The following is an 18,370-nucleotide window of genomic DNA, read 5'->3' as shown; positions in this document are numbered from 1 at the left end:
CCAATGCCACCTGGGATGAAAGGCCTTTAAAAAAAAGTATTAAGAACTTATTTTTTTCTCTCCAGAAGCAACAGCACTGTGTGTAAGATGAGCAGCTTTATCTTTGCAGTCACTTAAAACATCAAACACCTTGCTTTCCCTCACAGCCGCTCTGAAGCTGGTGCTTGATTTCAGAGCTGGAGAAAAAATGATTGAGGGGCAAGAAAAAAAAAAAGTTTCCAAGCTGAGCTGAAATCCTTGCTGAAACGGTGTCCCGAGACCTTTCAAATGCTCATTTCCATTTATCTACCAGTGACATTTTTCATGACGTACTCTCTGGCAAACTATCTGACTCATAAATCCAATTCAAGCCTATTACTGAAGAACTTTTAAAGCTACCCTTCATTAATGTTAATGGGGTTTTTTAGTGGAGGCCAGTGGTGGTTAGGACTACATGGCTGCTTTCCCAAGCTTGTTTAACAGGCTCCGGACAGAGATGGATGCTTCTAGCAGTCCGATAGGCTCTCTGAGCCATCTATCACCCAGAGGACCCACCCACAGAGCTGGCGTTCCATAACAAAGGGCAGGCAGGAAAGCTCTTGATTGACAGCTTTATGTGTGTGGTGGCTAGTCAGACAGCAGAGAAGAGACATGGTATCTGTTTCTGGCTTTAGCGCTGGCCCTCTTTCTGAAAATGAGTTGTGAAGAACAGAACAAAATAATGAGCAAGCAGGGGAATCAATCAATATGCCGACACATGAGATAAATGAGAGAATCAAACACACACAAAAAACATCCCTAATGCCGCTGAGTAGGTACAAAACTAATCAGGCAAATGAAGCTGCCCGAGCAATGTAAACTGTGAATGGAGAGCAGTGTTAAGGCATAAACTGTTATTATCGTAAAGATTATTACCCTTACACCTCCAGACTTACTAATTAGCGCAATAAACAGCCATATTCTAAAATGTATGGCTGAGGCATGCAATAAAACCCCCCGCAACATGTCAATACAGATACTGCACAAATAAAGAGGCAAAACACTGTGCGGCAGTCACTAAATTCCAGCTCAAAAACATTAAAATCTATAATAATATAACACATGTACAAGAAATTGCAAGCATAAAGTGCTTTGCTGCTGCTACAGCTGTAATCACTTTATGAGAGGCCACAGTTCCTCTCAGGGCTGTATATATTCTTGAAATGCAGACAAAAAGGAAGGGGGGGTGGGGGGGGGGGGTGGATGTTTCAGAAGAGACACACTAAATTTGGACAGTAAGTAGTATCACCCCGTCGGCGCGGTACACCGCACATTCGCAACGCCCCATTTAACCGCACACGGCGCTTCCCTCTACTGCCTTCATTTGCATACTTCAGCGGGGCCCTGACGGATGAAGACGGATGGGGCAAAATCAGCCTCACTGAAACAACTGTTTTATCAAGGTTAAACTATCCAAGAAGCTCTTAACCTCCGCGCCTTTATCACACTACAGCTCTCCCAATATCAATCTATCAATATGATCTTCGGCAGAGAGGGGTGAGGGGGGGGGGTGGCGAAGACACTCTTCATAAACTCAAGTAATAGGAACATAAAGGAATTTTATGTGTTTAGGGGAGGAGACTGCTAAACATGGTGCTGAAGGACATGTCCAATAAAACCGGCTACAAGGTGGTGCCAGCAAGCCAAATAAAAAATAATAGAAGAAGAGGAGCAGCTCATCTCAAGGCGTGAGAGGCGTACATGGAGTCACGGGGTCGTTGGTTCAAATCTTGTGAACGACTGGTGAAAACATGAATAAGAAAATACTCAATACTATCAACAAGGCTCAAAGTGAACTTGAACGTGATACTGACACCGACATTTCCATAAAAAACAGACAAAATAGAGATGAGAAAATGACATTAAGCAACAATATGAACACTGAGAACACACTTTGGAGAGGTGTCCTGCATTTTCATTAATCTTGAAATAAGATGTCTCTGTTATTTTGTCCAAATAACACCTTACAACATGACTCCATCCAGAATAATTACACCACAAAAATGGGCGCAAAACCCAAAGAACTAAACTTATAAAATTCATAATGTTATCTTTATTGCACAAACAATCAATCAGAGTATTAATAAATGATTTGTATCACATTTTTGCTCTAACTGATTTTATACCTGTATAAAAACAACCAATTCAAAAATGTTTTATTACACAACACTGCTAGTATAATCACAGACTGTTCCACTAAAATGACAAATTGTTGAGAATGCACATTTGTGCACATAAAACCACATGTAAATACAAACCATAACAGCAAACTGCCTCCTAACTTTTGATCTTTGAAGGGTAAAAACTCTGTTAGAAGTGGCTTGGTAATAAATGAACAGAAGTATATAATTTGCTGATTATGCTCAAGTAGAAAAAAAAGAAAATGACAGCAATTAACATAATTTCAGTAGGAGTTAACTGTCCAGAACTAACACCGCCAAAGGCAAGCTGGCAGACAGAAGGCACAGAGGAAACCCACAGCTCACACTCTTTGGGTTGGGATAAGGATATCGACAGTACAGGGACCCGGCAAGGAGGCATCGCTGCATTATTAATCCTCATAGCTGTTACTGTGAAACACTGTTTACTTTGTTAGAAATCAGAACTGAAACTATACAATTTGAGGTGTGGCTACTTTTCACACTGAAAAAAATAAAATAGTCCAGTAATATTTATATAAAACAATTTTTTCTAATAAGAACAACAAGTTAAACCAGCAGGTGTTTGAGAAAATATCAGTTTAATGAGAAATTTCATGAAGCAAGATGCAATAATGTAAACTGAGAGGAAGAATGTGAAACTATCTCACCTATGACTCTTTAACTGCTTTGGGGGTTTTTTTTATAGTACATTAATGCATCGCTGCAGACAAAGCAAACATGATCCACATTACAGTGAGTTTTCATTTATTCATACATGCTGAGGGCTCCCTTTTAGAAAGAGCTTACAATACTTCAGAAGCAGATTTAAGGGCCCTTATCTGGCTCTCTGAGATGGTCTTTCCACTGCCAGGCAGCCAGGCCAAGTGCAGACCTCTGCTAACACTCATGCTCTCGCCCCACTGTGCTAAACGCTACCTGTGGTGTCACATCTGCCCTGGGAAGTGATCCAAAACTGCAGCACCCCATGTCTCTATAGGCCCCACGGAATTAGCAGCAACAATCCCAAGAGACTGCCTGCCTGCCTATTTCTGCCCCTCCAACACACACTCTGACACACGCGCAGGAATAGTAGATACCACACACCACACTGAAGATTGCCAGCATGAAGCTGTTTGATTTTGCAGCCACAAAAACAACTCTTTGTGTGGCTAAATTTATCATCTCTCTCCGCCACAGTATTTGTGTCTTTCTCTACAGTTCAATATCTCTTCTCTCTTTTCTGTGTCTCTGTGTGTGTGTGTGTGTGTGTGTGTGTGTCTGCATTGTTCTTTGTCTGCGCCTTTCCTTCCAGTGAAGGTGCCGAGGTTACCAAGGCTCATCTGTGGCCCCTTTGTCTCTCACGGCAACGGCAAGGTTTATTAACATAAATTAGAATAGCTCACCAAGAGAGTACCTTGTCGCTATGCGTTACCCACGGCAACCTCTCCTCCACTCTCAATCCACCTGAGCGTGTGTGTGTGTGTGTGTGTTGGTGCGTGTGTGTGAAATAAAGAAAGAGAGAGAAAGAGAGAGAGAGAGAGAGAGAGAGAGCACACTCCCCTGCATCTAAATGTGAAACTACTCTGAAACGAGGGAGACACATCCACACCCATCTCTCCCCCTGTCCTGATTAAAATAAATGGTGCTATCTGCACTGCATGACTCACTACACCATGGCATTACTATCAGTAATTGAAACATCCAATCACTACTGAGCCATCAGCCTCACTGCTCTTCCCCATCTGACTTTGTGGCACCTGATTGAACACCCCACTGTATGGGAAGTAATACAGGATATGCCTGCTAGTTTATATGGAGAGATGCCGAAGAGAGAGACATACAGTATATGTGTCTGACTGCATCTACAGTATATATTCAAATATGTGTGTGTGTGTGAGTGTGTGTGTGTGAGTGTGTGTGTGTGTGTGTGTGTGTGTGTGTGTGTGTGTGTGTGTGTGTCCCACTCAGCGTCCTAAGCAGATATCCAGGGAGAGTCGGGTAGCCTCATTGATTGGTGTTGATTCCATCTGGGCAGCGAGCAGCGACTGACAGTGGATCTAAGCCGCTGCGAAAGGCAACCATTAATCTTGGTCCTGTTTAAGCAGCATGTATTAATTTATGTCATTTTTACTAAGTCAGCCAGGGAAGAGAGCTTGCCATTTTACGTTTGACTGTTCATCGAAGTCGGGGGGGGAGGGAGGGTGTGTGTGTGTGTGGGGGTGGGGGTGGGGAGGGGGGGTTCCTTTGTACAGCCCCAGCATGCTGCCAACACGCCACTTATATCGTAGTGGCAGGGTGCCAGAGAAATGAGATCCCACACCTCAAATTAAAGGTTATCAACTGCCACAGCAACCATCTCCATCAAAGTGCCCATGAAAATCTGAATGTGTAAGTTATATTTTTGATACAGGAAAAGGATATGACTCTTCAATCTAACAGCGGAGGGGGGGGGGTCGGGGAGGGTGGCAGTTAAAGGCCACGGCTGATGTGACGTGTGCATGTAACAAAACAGATTTAACAACATGACAAATGAGAAAGTAAACAGTATAATTCAGAGGTAGTTTGAGTACACAGTAGGAACCCCATGAACATATCAGTAATAAGATCTGCAGGTGTTTCAACTCCAACAATATGAGGATATACACATCCGTCGGCCCTACTGCGTGAGGCAATTCAACGAGACTGTGGAAAATCCAATCAAATCCAAGCAGCAACCAATAAGAAAAACAATGGCTGAGGCAATTGCAACTGCAATAATGTCACCGAAGCTGTTTTGTAGACACTAAAAGCTGCTCCAGAGACAAACATCTGATAAAAAAGAAACTCCACTCCGCCATAGAGCAAATTTCCTCTCTAAAGCAATTTTATATTCGATAAGTGGGAAGGCATTCTTAGCGTAATGGATCTGAATATGATCTCTGTCAGAAAACTAAGAACACAGCCTTGTATAAAAAGCCCAGCGTGCAGAGTGGCCAGGACTGCTGCATCAGATAACTAAATTGAGAAGTGCAGGAAACAAAGTATAGATAGAGATGCAATGCATTCATGTTTCTGTTGAATAGCTGAATTGATAGATCTCTGTTTCTCCGTTTACTTAGAGGTGAAAAGATGCAAGGTGAAACATGTATGAGGAGGGAAAAATACTTATCTGTGCAATGAAACAGACACTGACACACATTTACTTGCATGCGCGCAAAGACGCCAAACCCAAAGGAAATGCAAATGAAAAACTTTGTTATTTTTGTTAAAGGCTGAAAAAGAGGCAGAAAATTGCATCCACAACTACCAAAAAAAAAAGCAAAAACAAACACAAGACACACCTAACAACCTACTTACGCTCTCGCAAACACACACACACACCATACGTCGACACGCAGAATATGACCATTCTACAGCCAGATCTGTTATCACGGCTAATTACTACTCCCACCTCAGATATACAGGGCTGTAATTAGCCTCTTAAAACATGATTAACATGTCTCAATTAAGCCAGTCAACATTTGCATAATATATTAGCTGCCCTAATTGCAAGTGAGTTTATATCAGAGGACAGGGAACAGCAAAAACACTCGCTGTTGTTTCTGAAGTGTGTCTGCACCGATAACGTGGCGAATATAAATATGAATACAGCGGAAATGTCAGTGGGTAAAAGGGAATCCGGCCTATTTATGTATGACATAACTCACTTTAAAAGCAAATATAAACTTAAAAACATCCCTGCTCAGACCACTTATAAAAATGTATCACTTGTTTATTATTATTCACTTAGATGAACGTTTCTGGTAAGTGGTGGAAGAGTTTCCTGTAAACTCGCAAATCAAAGCCCAGCAACGTTTTCTCAGGAAAAACTTTGCACTCGTTCTGAAGTTATTTATTTTAAGTTATTTATGAGAGAACAGACAGGGTCCTGTTCAGCCTTATTTCCGTGGAAACTAAAACATGGGGGGATAAACTGCTGCTTCGGCACTTCCAAGCCGGGGACAGATATACAGTCTCCCAGCTAGCGCGGGGAAACCAAGGACATAGCCATTAGTTTCAGGACAGCGCCACATTGGAGACTAATGCCTCCATCTGTCACTGGAGATGAGAGGAGAGTAACAAAGAGAGGCAACACTAACCCCTGAACTCATCATGGACAGCCATGTCAATTAAATACTGAAAAACAGCAGCACTGGGAGCCATAGTGACCAGTCTCTCCACTGCTTCATGGACGCTCAACTAGTACTTCCATCACCGTTTGATGTTAATGTTACAGAAAATACCATGACTTGTTATTCAACATTTTATCACAAGACACCTTTTCTTTTCAAGCCTACCGACTACAGCTGAAACAACTTCTAAATTAATCAATTGTCAGAAAATGAATCATCTATTAGTTTTGACGATTAGAAAATAGTTTTCACTGGTTCCAGCTTCTCCAGTGTGAATGCGTTTGCTGCCTTTCTGTGTTTTTCATCAATGCGAATTGAATATATTTGGCTTTTGGACTACTGGTTAGACATAACAGACGTTTAAAGACAAGACCTTGTGCTCTGAGAAATTGCCATTTCATAAACTAAACAATAACAACTAACTGCAAATTAATCAAGAAAGTAATCGTCAGACTAATCGATAATGAAAATAATCATTAGTTGCAGCCCTACGACCACGAACACGAACACAGCACTTGTCAAAAGAAATTCCTTTGAGTGAAACTGCTTCTCCCAGCATTCATGCATCCTGCCACATTAGGAACCTTGAAAGTGACATGATCAACACTGTGAATATGTAAAATGTGTGTACATGTCTAATTAGCAGCGCAGGCTTTGGGAGGGGGGGGGGGGGGGCAGCAGTTAGCCGGACCGACTGATTCAGCAGGTCTCCAGCTTTGATAAGTTCAAGCGGTGTAATGCATTATCCGTCTGATCACATTAGTCATGCAGGAGCTCTCCATCTGACCCAAGCCTGCATGGGGGTAATGTGAGGCTGCTGACACAGAGTGGCCTGACGAAACAGTCCCAGGCCCACAGATAGAGAGTCACAGAAACAGAAAGAGGGAGAGAGGGAGAGAGAGAGGGAGAGTAGGCCTGAAATCTGACACCCAGAAACACTGACTTGGTGTCTGGCTTCTCTTACTTAGTCAACCTGTACGTGCCAGCTTCCTCTGCCGTAATGGTTCCACACAAACAAAGACGCTCTCCAACTCTCTTCACAGGATGTGAAGCAAGAACAGGAAAACAAATTCTAAGTGCTTTCAGGAACTGTAGAAACAATGATGACAAAAAAAGAAAAAAAAAAGTGAAGAGGGGCTGGTTGTCGAGGCAAGAAGCGTTTTCATGAAATACAACACTGGTGGCCAAAAGGAACGTCTGTAAGTGGTAACACAAGCCTCCGCTGCTGGTCTTCCAAAAGCCAGAGTGCGAACCTGAGCTTGTTTAAGCTTGCTAAATACTCTCCCACCATGACATGGGCCCGACCCCAGCGCAAATATACAGCGAGCGGCGGGGTGGGGTCATCAGTTAAGGCCTGCTCTATCCGCTGTTGGCATGTGCTCCCGCCTTGTTTGTCAGCTGCTCGCCAGTGGACACCTCACTGCTGCAATGTCTCATATTGCTGCTGTCAACACTCAACTGCCGCTAATATACCGTAAGGAAGAGGTGCATGCGACACATATATGTGTAACTACATGCAACAAATGATATACGTTACAAAGCAGAAGGCAAACGGTCGAGGACAGAGAGTTTCTTCAAATCTGAACTGCTGCTCATCTCTCCCCCTTGCTTGCACTTCTTCTCAAAGACACTCTGACTGCAACAATGTAAAAAGTGAGGAGAAGCTGACTCTTTATAAAGAATATAAAAAAGACCTGACAAATTACAGGCTGTACTCCGCTCGCATACACTGCACTCAGCACATTTGGCTGTAAATGCCATGGTGAAGGTTTGAGTCATTTTCTCTGTCACTGCAGTGAAAAGGATTTTCAGTTTCGTCTGCACAAACCTCCTATGGGCGAAGATGAGCCGCAGCTCAGCAGCTCAGCTCTTCAAATGTAGACAGGGGGACACAGTAAGGTAGCCGTTAAGTCTTGATTCTCTCATAATTTGTTTTCGGGGTTATTCTTAACTTTTGAAATGTTATTCTGTCTTCATAAAAAACAAATTTATCTAGAGCTTTTTGATTTGTGGTTTGGAGCATGTTTTCCAGCCTATAATTGATTCAATACAACTGTAAATTATATAAAAAAAAAAGAAGAAAAGAAAATATAAACCATGTTCATTTCCAAACTTGGTCCTAAACAGAGGGGAAGAGGATTTGCAGGCCAAGGAGAGCCTCTCTCATCAGAAGCTCTCTGAAATTCTGGTTGCCAAGAAGAGTGGGAAGAGAGGAGGAGAGGCAGGGGGAAAAGCCAGGAAAAGGTCCAAGTCACTTTGTTCTTCTTTTTGGAAACGAACTCTGGTTGAACCCAGGGAGACGCCAGACAGTTTACAAAGAGCCAGGCATTACTCTCTCACTTTTCCAAGCCTTGCAATTTAGAAACAGGGCCCCAACCTACTACAGCTTCCTCCTCACAGACCGCACTCTTTAACCTTTATAAATCTGGTGAAAATCCCGAAGTGTCTGCTAGCTGCTTCTCTCTCTTTTTTTTTTTTTTTTTTTTTTTTGTAAAAACCTGTGCCAAACTCTGACTCATAAGAATGAAATGTCAGTGAATAACAGTTGATGTTAAATTAAGGAAAACGGTATTGCCTCCATACTAGCCCTGTGTTTATTTTCAGCTGTCTACATGGCTGTGAATGCAACAACACCAGCAGACAAAGTGACAAGGCTCTCTCAATAATCTCACAGACAGCTTCAAAGTTGTGTTCAAAGATAAGGTCATATTGGATATTTTGTTTTATTTCCTCACTCGAAAAGCCGTCTCTTAAACAACGCTCTGCCATATCCCTCAGAGAATAATCACAGGCTTTCATCATGTGAGCCCGCTCTTCTTTTAATCTTCTGTTAAGCGAGTAATAATTCACACATTCCTTGTCATGACTTTGACCCTCCTTGCAAACATAAACAGAAAATCCCTCTGACCTGCCTCTGCATGTAAAACAGCTCACTTAGCAAACGCCATCAAACTCGGCCAAGGAAAACACACAGAGAGGGGTGAGAAAGCCCAGCCCAGAGAGGCCCAAATGTCGGCATGAAAACACTCCTGTAAACTGACAGCAACTCATCCGGGGCCAGTACTGCTCACATGCATGGTGTGTGACATTTGTGAGGGAAAACATGTCGCAAATCATTAAAAAATATGCGTGTTTTATACCAGTGAAATGTACAGTCCTAAGAAAGGAATGTCTCCACGACTGTGACCTGTGCTTTGTAGAATTATTTCTAAAAAAAATCCTCCAATAATTAAAGAAAGACTTAAAATATTATAGAGAAAAGTGATACTCGGATACTAAGAATACACTCTTAAATCACAAAATGGACAAAATACTAGCAAAAACCAAAGAAATCCAGCAAACAAAAGAAACTATTAAACAGAACGTACCTGTTTTCTCCTTTATTTCACACAACACGTTGAAGAGAGCAGGTTTCATTCTGTGGCAGTTCAGTGCATGTTTCCTAAAAAGAGGACAGGAAACCACTTTCCAGATCAATATTCAAACAAGTGGCAACAGTCACAAAGCTACTTAAAAGAGCAGGGCATCCTGAAATCACCAGATATCATCACCAAGAGTCAATTTATCCCTGATTTCCCAGCTGGTTTTGCTATAAGATGCAGAATTCAGAGAACATTCAAGAGCCAAAGCAAAGAAAATGTTAATAATATTCAGACTGAATACATGGGTGTTTTTTTTTTAAATGTATTTAATTGTGTGACATAAATACACAATGGAAGACCAAAACCTTTGGAAAATCCACATTTTCCTCACTTACAACCTAATATGCAACAAACCCACTCAGTAAAGATGATGTGTTTTGCATCATCTTTTAGGTCATCATTAATAGTTCAAAGGGTCAAAACTATCAAAGAGGATCTGCAACACGTTATTATAGCACAGGATTACTATGTAAGCTCCTTTGTAACAAGGTAGAGGAGTCTCAGTGAAACTGAAGTGCCAACTGCTCCTCAGTTTTTTTTTTTTTATAAAACCTCTGAATAAATCACCCTAATCTTCAATAATCGTACAATAATTAATAGTTTTGATTAAAAATGTGACACAGAAGTTTAATAAAAAATTCAAATATGAATCGTGACAAGTTTGTAAGGTCTTTTTTGTCGCTTTCACAGCACTTCGGTGGGCGTAATTGCTTTCATTTAGAGGCTTCATACAAACCACAATGTTATTATCTCGCCCTCCATCCCCAACAACATTGCCTAATATTTCCGCTCTCCGATTAATAATACAAGTGTTTTGTTGTAGCCTCACCTCGCCTGCGCTTCGTCTAAGCTTTGGTCTGTGATGGTCATTATTTGCTGTAATATGTCTCCGATGTCCTGCTTCCTTCCCTCTCCGTCCGTCCCCGCCGTGCCATCCTGCATATGCTGCGCCAGGCCGGGGTGTCCGGCCATGCCTACCCCGTGCGAGTGCATCAACCGCGGCTGCTCGTCCATCCTTGACCACGGTCCCCGCTGCCTCGCCTCCAACTTTTAAATTTCAATAGCAAGAAGAGAAAAAAAAATAGAGAAAAATATCCTCGGAAATTCCTCTGGATTCCTCTGCGTATCTCTCAGCTCCGACACTCCTCCTTTTCCTTGGTAAGCTTTTCTGGATTTGGGAGGAGGGAGACTGACAAATCCTCTCTCTCTCTCTCTCTCTCTCTCCCTCTCTCTCTCTCTCGGTTTCTCTCCCAGCTGGTTTAGGTGAAATCTGATCTGAATCGCTGCTTTAGGCTTTGGCCACTCCTGCACCGCTACTGTAGGGAAGAGGGAAAAAAAACAGGATCGAACATTAAAGGCTCCTAATCTCATTAAAAGTGGAGCGCGTTGTGCTCCTCTTTATATGAAACCCCCGAGAGATGGATGCGCAAAAAATGCTCTAAACACTCAACTTGCCTTTTGAGGGTTTTTGAATAGCAACAAAGTAACCAGCAACTGTTATTGTTTCGCATATGTCTGGTAACTGACTCATAATCAGAGTATGGATGAAAAGCCTCCGCCCCTCGAGCCACGATTGGAGAAGAAGGAGCGCGCAAGTCCCACCTCGGTCCTCTCCGAAAACGTCAATCATCCTCCTCGGGAAGGTGGGACACTGTAATAAACATAAAGAGATGTGACCGGACCGGGTGGCAATACAGTGATGGATAGAGAGTGAATATGTAGCCTAATAAATAATTGTGAGTGGCAGTGAAGCTCTGACCCAACAGGACAGAGTGGTGGTGCTTGGAAAAGACACTCTGTCAACGAGACTATATATTTTCCTGCTGAATATTTACATCCATGTAATCAGTCAAAGGAATAATAAATCAAAATGAATTTATTAGAACATGCAGCAGTTTGAGGGAGGCATTTTTACAAGCCTCGCGTGCGTGTTGTAACACAGGATCACAACAGAGGTTATGACAAATATACTGATCCCCCCCAACATCCTGACACTCTTGGCATGAAACTTTAGTGTTTGTGACTTTTGTCAAGAGATGCAACAAATGGTTAATTAATTGATTAGTCAAGCAACAGGAAATTATCTACTATTTTCATGACTGTTTTTTCACTGAGTTGCTTTATTTGAGCAAAAATGCCCAAAATTCACATCTTCCAGCTGCTCAAGTGTGATAATTTGCAGGTTTGTAAGGTCTTCTGTGGCATTAAGAAGAATATCTTTACTTCAAAACAAGCAATATGAATATGTCAGCTTTTTTCTGACATATTATAGACCAAACAATTAATCAATGGCTCAAGAAAATAATCGTCAAATTAATCGATAATGAATATAATTGTCAGTTACAGCCCTAATTGCTGTAATCACTTAATCATCCCCCCCATTAACACTCACTTTAAACAATCTAAATAACAACGCGGGCATACTGCAGCACTGTGGGGTATTTTCCTTCCTCAGAGTCTCGTCTTGTGCTATATCCAAATGCCTCCTTCCCTTCTTTTACTGGCCGGACAGAAATCGATCAGTCCGTTTTCTCATTACGTGCTGAATAGGGAGGTAGGGCAGTAATTGTCACAAGGGGCAGGGTGAGGTTGAGGGTAGTGGTGGTGATAATGTCTGACACTCAGGAGCTGCAAGACTGCACAGCGCAAGCCCTGAAATGAAAGTCTGCAGTCCAGCAGCCATTCTGCTTTATTCCATTCCCTATTTAAGAGGGTCATAATGTGACAGAGGCTTATCTTTGTCTTGTATGAAGGAGACGGCAGCTCAGTTGTTAACATGCACACTCTAGAGTGGAGAGAAAATATTCATGAGACATGACAAATATCCAGGTCTTTTTTTTCTTTCTTTTTCATCCTACTGTTCCCTCATTCAGAAGTCTGAAAAACAGTGAATATAAAACCACACTCGGGTGTCAGGTTGGTTCTTGAAATCCCGATCCATACCTCCCGCACATCAGTCTTCTTAGGTCTGATTTAAAAATCAAGGCTGCATTGATTAGTGTGAAATATGATCTAAACAGCTCATTCTTTTTGCTCTAAATTCAAATTTATTCCACTGTACGCCAATAGACAGAAATGACCTTATTGCTCGGATGCTTTGGGTGAAGTAAAATTTGAATAGAATAAATAAGACCTTGTTTGTGACGCTGATTGCTGTATTCAGAAAAGCAGCATTTCAGCCTTAATGAAAAAGAAAAAAAAATCATCTGACATTGAATATTTTCCCTCCATTAAAACCAAATGTGTTGTTGCAGCATTAATAACCCCACAAAAAAAGAATAAGCAGGATTTTATTATAATTGCAAATTAGTTTTGATGTAAAAATATTCTTGTAAATAGCAGATGTTTTTCTGCAGAAGTTGTGGAGTTGTTTCTTCAAGACTAAAAAATGTTAATGCTAAGCATGTCGTATTCCCAACAGAGACGTGAACTAGTTGAATTTGTTGGGTTGTGTTGTGTTTACTATCATCCAGTGAGGCTGCTCTGATGAATATGGAAGAAGACAGAATGTACTGTAGATTATAATACATTTGCGATTGGAAAAAAGTAGGTTTTCATTTAATTTTTTTACATGAAACACCTCAACTAAAGCAATGTAAAGTCCCATGTAAGGTGTTTGTACATTTAACATTCATAAGCAATACATAAACATTTAATAAATGGTTTATAACACACTACAACACACTTTAAAGTAGCTGTGAGCAAATATAAGGACAATTTGAATCTATCTCTTCTTATAAAGCAACCATAAGTGGTGTGTAAACTGTTTACAAATGCTTAATAACACTGTGTAACATAGCTGCATGATTACACATATGAACTAACTCTTACAGTGCATTATAAAGCATTTATTAACTGTTTCTTACTAAATGAAAATTCTCATTAACAGACTTTAAAGGGATTTAAAGCCGTTTATAAATGTGTTACATATAATTACATATAATTATAACAATATTATGTTATCAGACATTCATTAACAGTTTATGAGGAGTATAAATAATAAATGTATTAACTGACACTTAAAAATATCTTTGTATCTGCTTATAACTGCATTATAGTGTGATATAAACCATTTATTAAGTGTTTATATACTTAAATGCCATTTTAAAAACTCTATTAATAGGGGGATTGAAAATAAAGTGTTACAAGATAACATATAATCAGAGCCATGTAAACCAAACCAAGATATTTCAAGCTTCATAACAAACTCATGCTGACTCCACAGCACATGTTCTCCTATCTGGACCAGGGTCAAACAACTCCTCCCAGAGAGAGCTGCAGGTCAGATCAGGCTAAGTTATGTATGAGCTAGGAACACACCGAGGGAGAAAGCAGCCACTGCATGGCACATCTCTCCAGGAAGTAACCTTGATGAAAAATTCAGTTGTTTGCAGCTCCTGGCGTCCCTCAGGCATGAATAAAGTGAGGCCCAGACAGAGAGAAAAGGCCTGGGCTCAGCTTGAAACTACTCACCGACCCACTGCTGAGGAACACACACACACCGGCTAGCATTAGGAGATGGGCACGAATTAAACTTTAATCACGCCTCAAATAGATTAAGCGACAGGAGCCGAGTCAGCAATTCTGAGCCCTTGCTCTGCCTCCATTGACCATCCTCCTTTGAAATCCTGCTAAATTCAATATCCACGAGTACCAGTTTCTTTGCACCTCAGATAAGTTTTCAAGCAAAATAGTTACATGAAACAACCCTGAAACACAATCAGCACACGTGATCTTATACATAAATCCTCCCATTAAAGATATGCTCCAGTGATTTATTATGGCACTTCCATGAAATTGAGAAACATATCTGTAAAAGAATAATCAAAAGTGATGCAGCAGAGGCTGAGATATTCTGACTTTAAAGGATAGGTTCACAATTTTTCAAGTCTGTCTTAAAACAACAGTCAGGTGTCCAAATGACCATTAAAGCAGGTTTTTCTCGCTGTAATCATTCCTCCTGTTCATACTGGCCAATAAAAGATCATCTCCAAAGGCGCTTGCAATGTGAGTGTTGGGGGACAAAATGCACAGGCCTTGTTTTGAGCAAAAATGCATTTAAAAGTTTAGCTGGAGATAATATGAGGCTTCAGCCATCTGAGTTAGGCAAATAAAGCGGATATCTTCCACAGTTACAGACTTTTTAGTAAAAAGATTTTGTGTCTCATCTCTTTGTGTCTTGATGGACGGTGTTTTCCTGTTCAGCTGCAGAGGAAGGATCGTAACAAAAAGAAGGACTTTGGCACTAATAAGACAGTAACTTTTTTAAAGAGAGAATAAATTTTTGCACAGATGGAAGACTGTGGATTTTGTTCCCTAACACTTACATTGAAATCACATTATGAAGGGATCTCTTAGTGGTCAGTGTGAACAGGAGGAATGATTAGAGCAAGAAAAACATGTGGCAATGTTCATTTGGGCACCAGACTGTTGTTTTAGGACAGACTTGAAAAATTGTGAACCTATCCTTTAAAAATCCTTAGTATAGGTGGATTTACAGTTGTGTGTAGCTACAGAGTTTATGAACTTAGCTGTCAAAGCTACATCGTAGCTATAAGTCCCAATAAATGCAACTACACATCGAGGCAAAGACAGCGACAGAGATACTACTGGATGTCGCAAAATCTCTGAGGGTTGGCTTTTTGAGAGTGAAAACATCACGAAGCAAGTTAAGAAAACACTCAGTAGTCTTCTTCTTTTCATTAACACACGTCTCGCAAAAGCCATTTCCACTGCTCTCTGGGATCGTCGCTCTATATCACATTTATTCAAGGACATATACAGGGGCATTGCATGGAGTCAGTAAATATTCAGTAATAAGAGAAGGCAAAACCTTCCAACCATCATCTATATCACAAAATAAATGAGAAAATGTAAAACAAAGTTACTGTGAGGAAGGTTGGTGAAATCCAATGCCAAACTATGAATCAAAACCTGCACCAAACTCTACAAGGACTGTTAACCTTTTGCGTCAACTACAAACCCGACTTCTCGCTCAAGCTTTAGACATGCTGGATCCTACAATTTCCAAAATGCAATTCAAAAGTATCTTTAGTCGAATCCTTATGTGTGAAAGTTTAATTGTGGAAAAGAGCAGGAATTTTCTAGAAATTACCGTCACTATTTCAAACACCAGACAATGAAGCTTATTGCTTTATCTTCTCTAAAACTTGACTCCAGAGATCTTTTTTTTTTAAAGTCAGGTTATTTTTCTTGGAAAGGTGTGAACTAATCTTGCCCCTGTTTTTGTGCCTTCACTTAAGAAAACAAGATTTTAGGACTCACAAATAGACTAGTTAGGATGGAGATTTTATGCAGCATTGCCTTGTTAGCTTGAGTAAACAGATTCCTGCCTTTAACCCAGCAGGATTCGTCTGTATCTTGTAACTAATGATCATTTTTAGTGTGGTGGAGCTGGATGTGTCTTTGTGCAGCTGAGGCTGGGTCAGGGTGAAGGATGACTGATATGAAGGGGTTGACCTGTCACATAGCATTTGACTTACTATCCTTGGAACAGGATAAAAGGGGAGCCAAATGTCAAGTGATACAAGTGACGCATCCTCATACACACACGTATCCACACTGAGAGGGTTTAGGAGATGAATGTTTTATAATAAAAACCTAAAAACCCACCAGCCATTCTGTGGATGGCATGTAAAAACAGTAAGCTTATCATTTTTGTGAAAATAATAGTCACCGATGGCACTCGCAGTGTGTGTCAGCCACAGGATTTCCATGCCCTTTTGCATGAGTGTGTCTGTTCTTGCTGTAGGGCCCCTGTAAGCCCTTGGACCTCTTGGCAAAGCGTGGGTTGTGCCTGGTGGGGGGAGATGTGACGGATGCCGGAGCCTCAGAGCCTGCTAGCTGCTCTGTGAATTTTCCCAGACTCATTTGCATTCATAAAGAGCCTACTCCTTGTCAGAGTGTTTTCTTTTTTAGTATGCCTCCAAAATCCCGTGCGACTCCTGGTGGGAGTGCGCCGGGAAAATCCGACTGTCAAAGACGACAAGACGAATGAATCCCTGTGTCAGACGCGTGTGGCTTCAACGATGACAGATGGAGGAGAGTTGTCCCTCCGTCGGTCGGCAGGCTTCATTTTGGAATAAATAAATCTGAATTTCACCCCCTCCCATAATTACAAGTTGCTTTATTTGACAGCTAGCTCTCTGTGTTTGTTGATGGAAGTGTGTGTGTGTGTGTGTCCGTGTGTGTGTGTGTTTGATGGGCGGTGGCACTGACCAGGTGACAGCTTGATTTAATTTCACATGGGCGTGACTGCAGTGTGGTGCACTGGTTTGCATCAAGACTTTTCATTCTAGCCTCCACATTGGAAACTCATGTTCACCTAGAACTGCAGGTGAATGTAAACATGTAATTAAATGCAATTAATTTCCAAACTCCCCGATCTCTTCTGCTGCTTCTGTTCTGCTAAAGTGTCCATGAGCAGAATGTTGCATCTCTCTTGCCATCAGGAAGGCTGTTTGGTACGTGACCCTGCACTTTGACCTCTTGTGGAAGAAGGGCAGAGGCATCACAAGGAATTCTCCTGAAGGAATATTACTCTGCTCCCTCTTTCTTTAACAAATTAATCAAGTTGGACTTTTTGTGTATTTGCAGCTGTGGTTCCTGTGAGTATCACTATATTTCACCTCACCAGCAACAAGCACTTAACAAACACTCCAACTCTAATCTTGGTTTGGCTTTAGACTCCAAATTGATTTTTTATTATTATAAACTGGAGGTTCGAAAGACAAATGCATTTACCAGGCAGGTAGGGTCAAACGAAAGACACCATTGAGTTGCAAATGTAGGTTTCAAGTCTAGATTTTAAATAGCGAGCAGTTAAATGCTGTGTTGGTGGAACGTACACGTCTACAGTGGTGTGTGCAATACTTAAGTTATTGATTTTATGTTGAACAGGCAATATGTTGGTACAATGTTCAATGCTACTGTAATGTTATTTTACTGGTTTCATAAGTTCTATTGGTTTTATTGGTTTCATGGGTCTTATTGCGTGTGTGCGTTTTTAATGTAAGAGTGATTGTAAATATATTGGAAAGTATCTAAGTCTGTCTGGAGATACATGTTCTGTGATGCAGCAATGCTGAGCTGTAGAAAATGTCCTTAAGGGGACAATAAAGTATAGCTTATCTTATCTTTTCCAGGGTTCCTGGGGCTGGTCCCCAAATATGGAATAAAATCAAGATATCTCTGCTTCAAATTTGTAACATTTAAAAAAAATAAGTCTGTCTCTTACAAGGTCCCAAATGTTTTGTAAGTGGAGTACTACATTTCTGAAGTGAGTAAAAAGAGTTATCACATTATCACATAAAAATCACATAATTAACAGTACAATAATTAGATGCTTAGTGTGTGTTTGGTGTTTATTGTGTGTCTTTTGTAGCATCTTCTTCATGCCAAACTTAAGGGTTGTCTGTGGATTAAATATTAAATGGATTGAGGATATTGTTCTTTGTGTATTTAATGGTTCGTATGTAACATGTTTGATTTTTATGTAATCTTATTGTGTTTGGTATAACTATGATATTACTTAAATTGGTAGAAGTCATTATTATTACAGTAAGTGTATTAAGTGCTGTATATTGTGGAAGTGTAAACATTTGTTGATTAAACCCCA

The 18,370-nt window shown here is 40.8% G+C and overlaps 1 protein-coding gene across 5 annotated transcripts in view; it reads right to left on the bottom strand.

Annotated features, from left to right (window-relative positions):
* pbx1a (pre-B-cell leukemia homeobox 1a) overlaps window positions 1–11,263 on the bottom strand; it is a 47,076-nt gene extending 35,813 nt beyond the window's left edge. The window contains exons 1-2 of one of the 5 annotated variants that reach the window (XR_010930939.1): window positions 10,562–11,239; window positions 9,679–9,752 (exon numbers count right to left, since the gene is read on the bottom strand). Coding sequence is in view for 4 of the 5 variants with exons in the window: in XM_067605896.1 (XP_067461997.1) it covers window positions 9,679–9,752; window positions 10,562–10,746 (259 nt within the window). In the remaining variant the exon portion in view is untranslated. Of the gene's footprint in view, window positions 1–9,678; window positions 9,753–10,561 lie in introns of all 5 variants that reach the window. The other 4 variants (XM_067605896.1, XM_067605898.1, XM_067605897.1 and 1 more) reach the window with 4 other exon arrangements.
* Between the last annotated feature and the right edge of the window lie 7,107 nt (window positions 11,264–18,370).

This window comes from Thunnus thynnus, chromosome 12 (assembly GCF_963924715.1).
Source record: "Thunnus thynnus chromosome 12, fThuThy2.1, whole genome shotgun sequence".
In the NCBI taxonomy this organism is placed as follows: Eukaryota; Metazoa; Chordata; class Actinopteri; order Scombriformes; family Scombridae; genus Thunnus; species Thunnus thynnus.
Note: the sequence above shows the minus strand (reverse complement) of the source record. Positions and strands in the feature narration are given on the sequence as shown.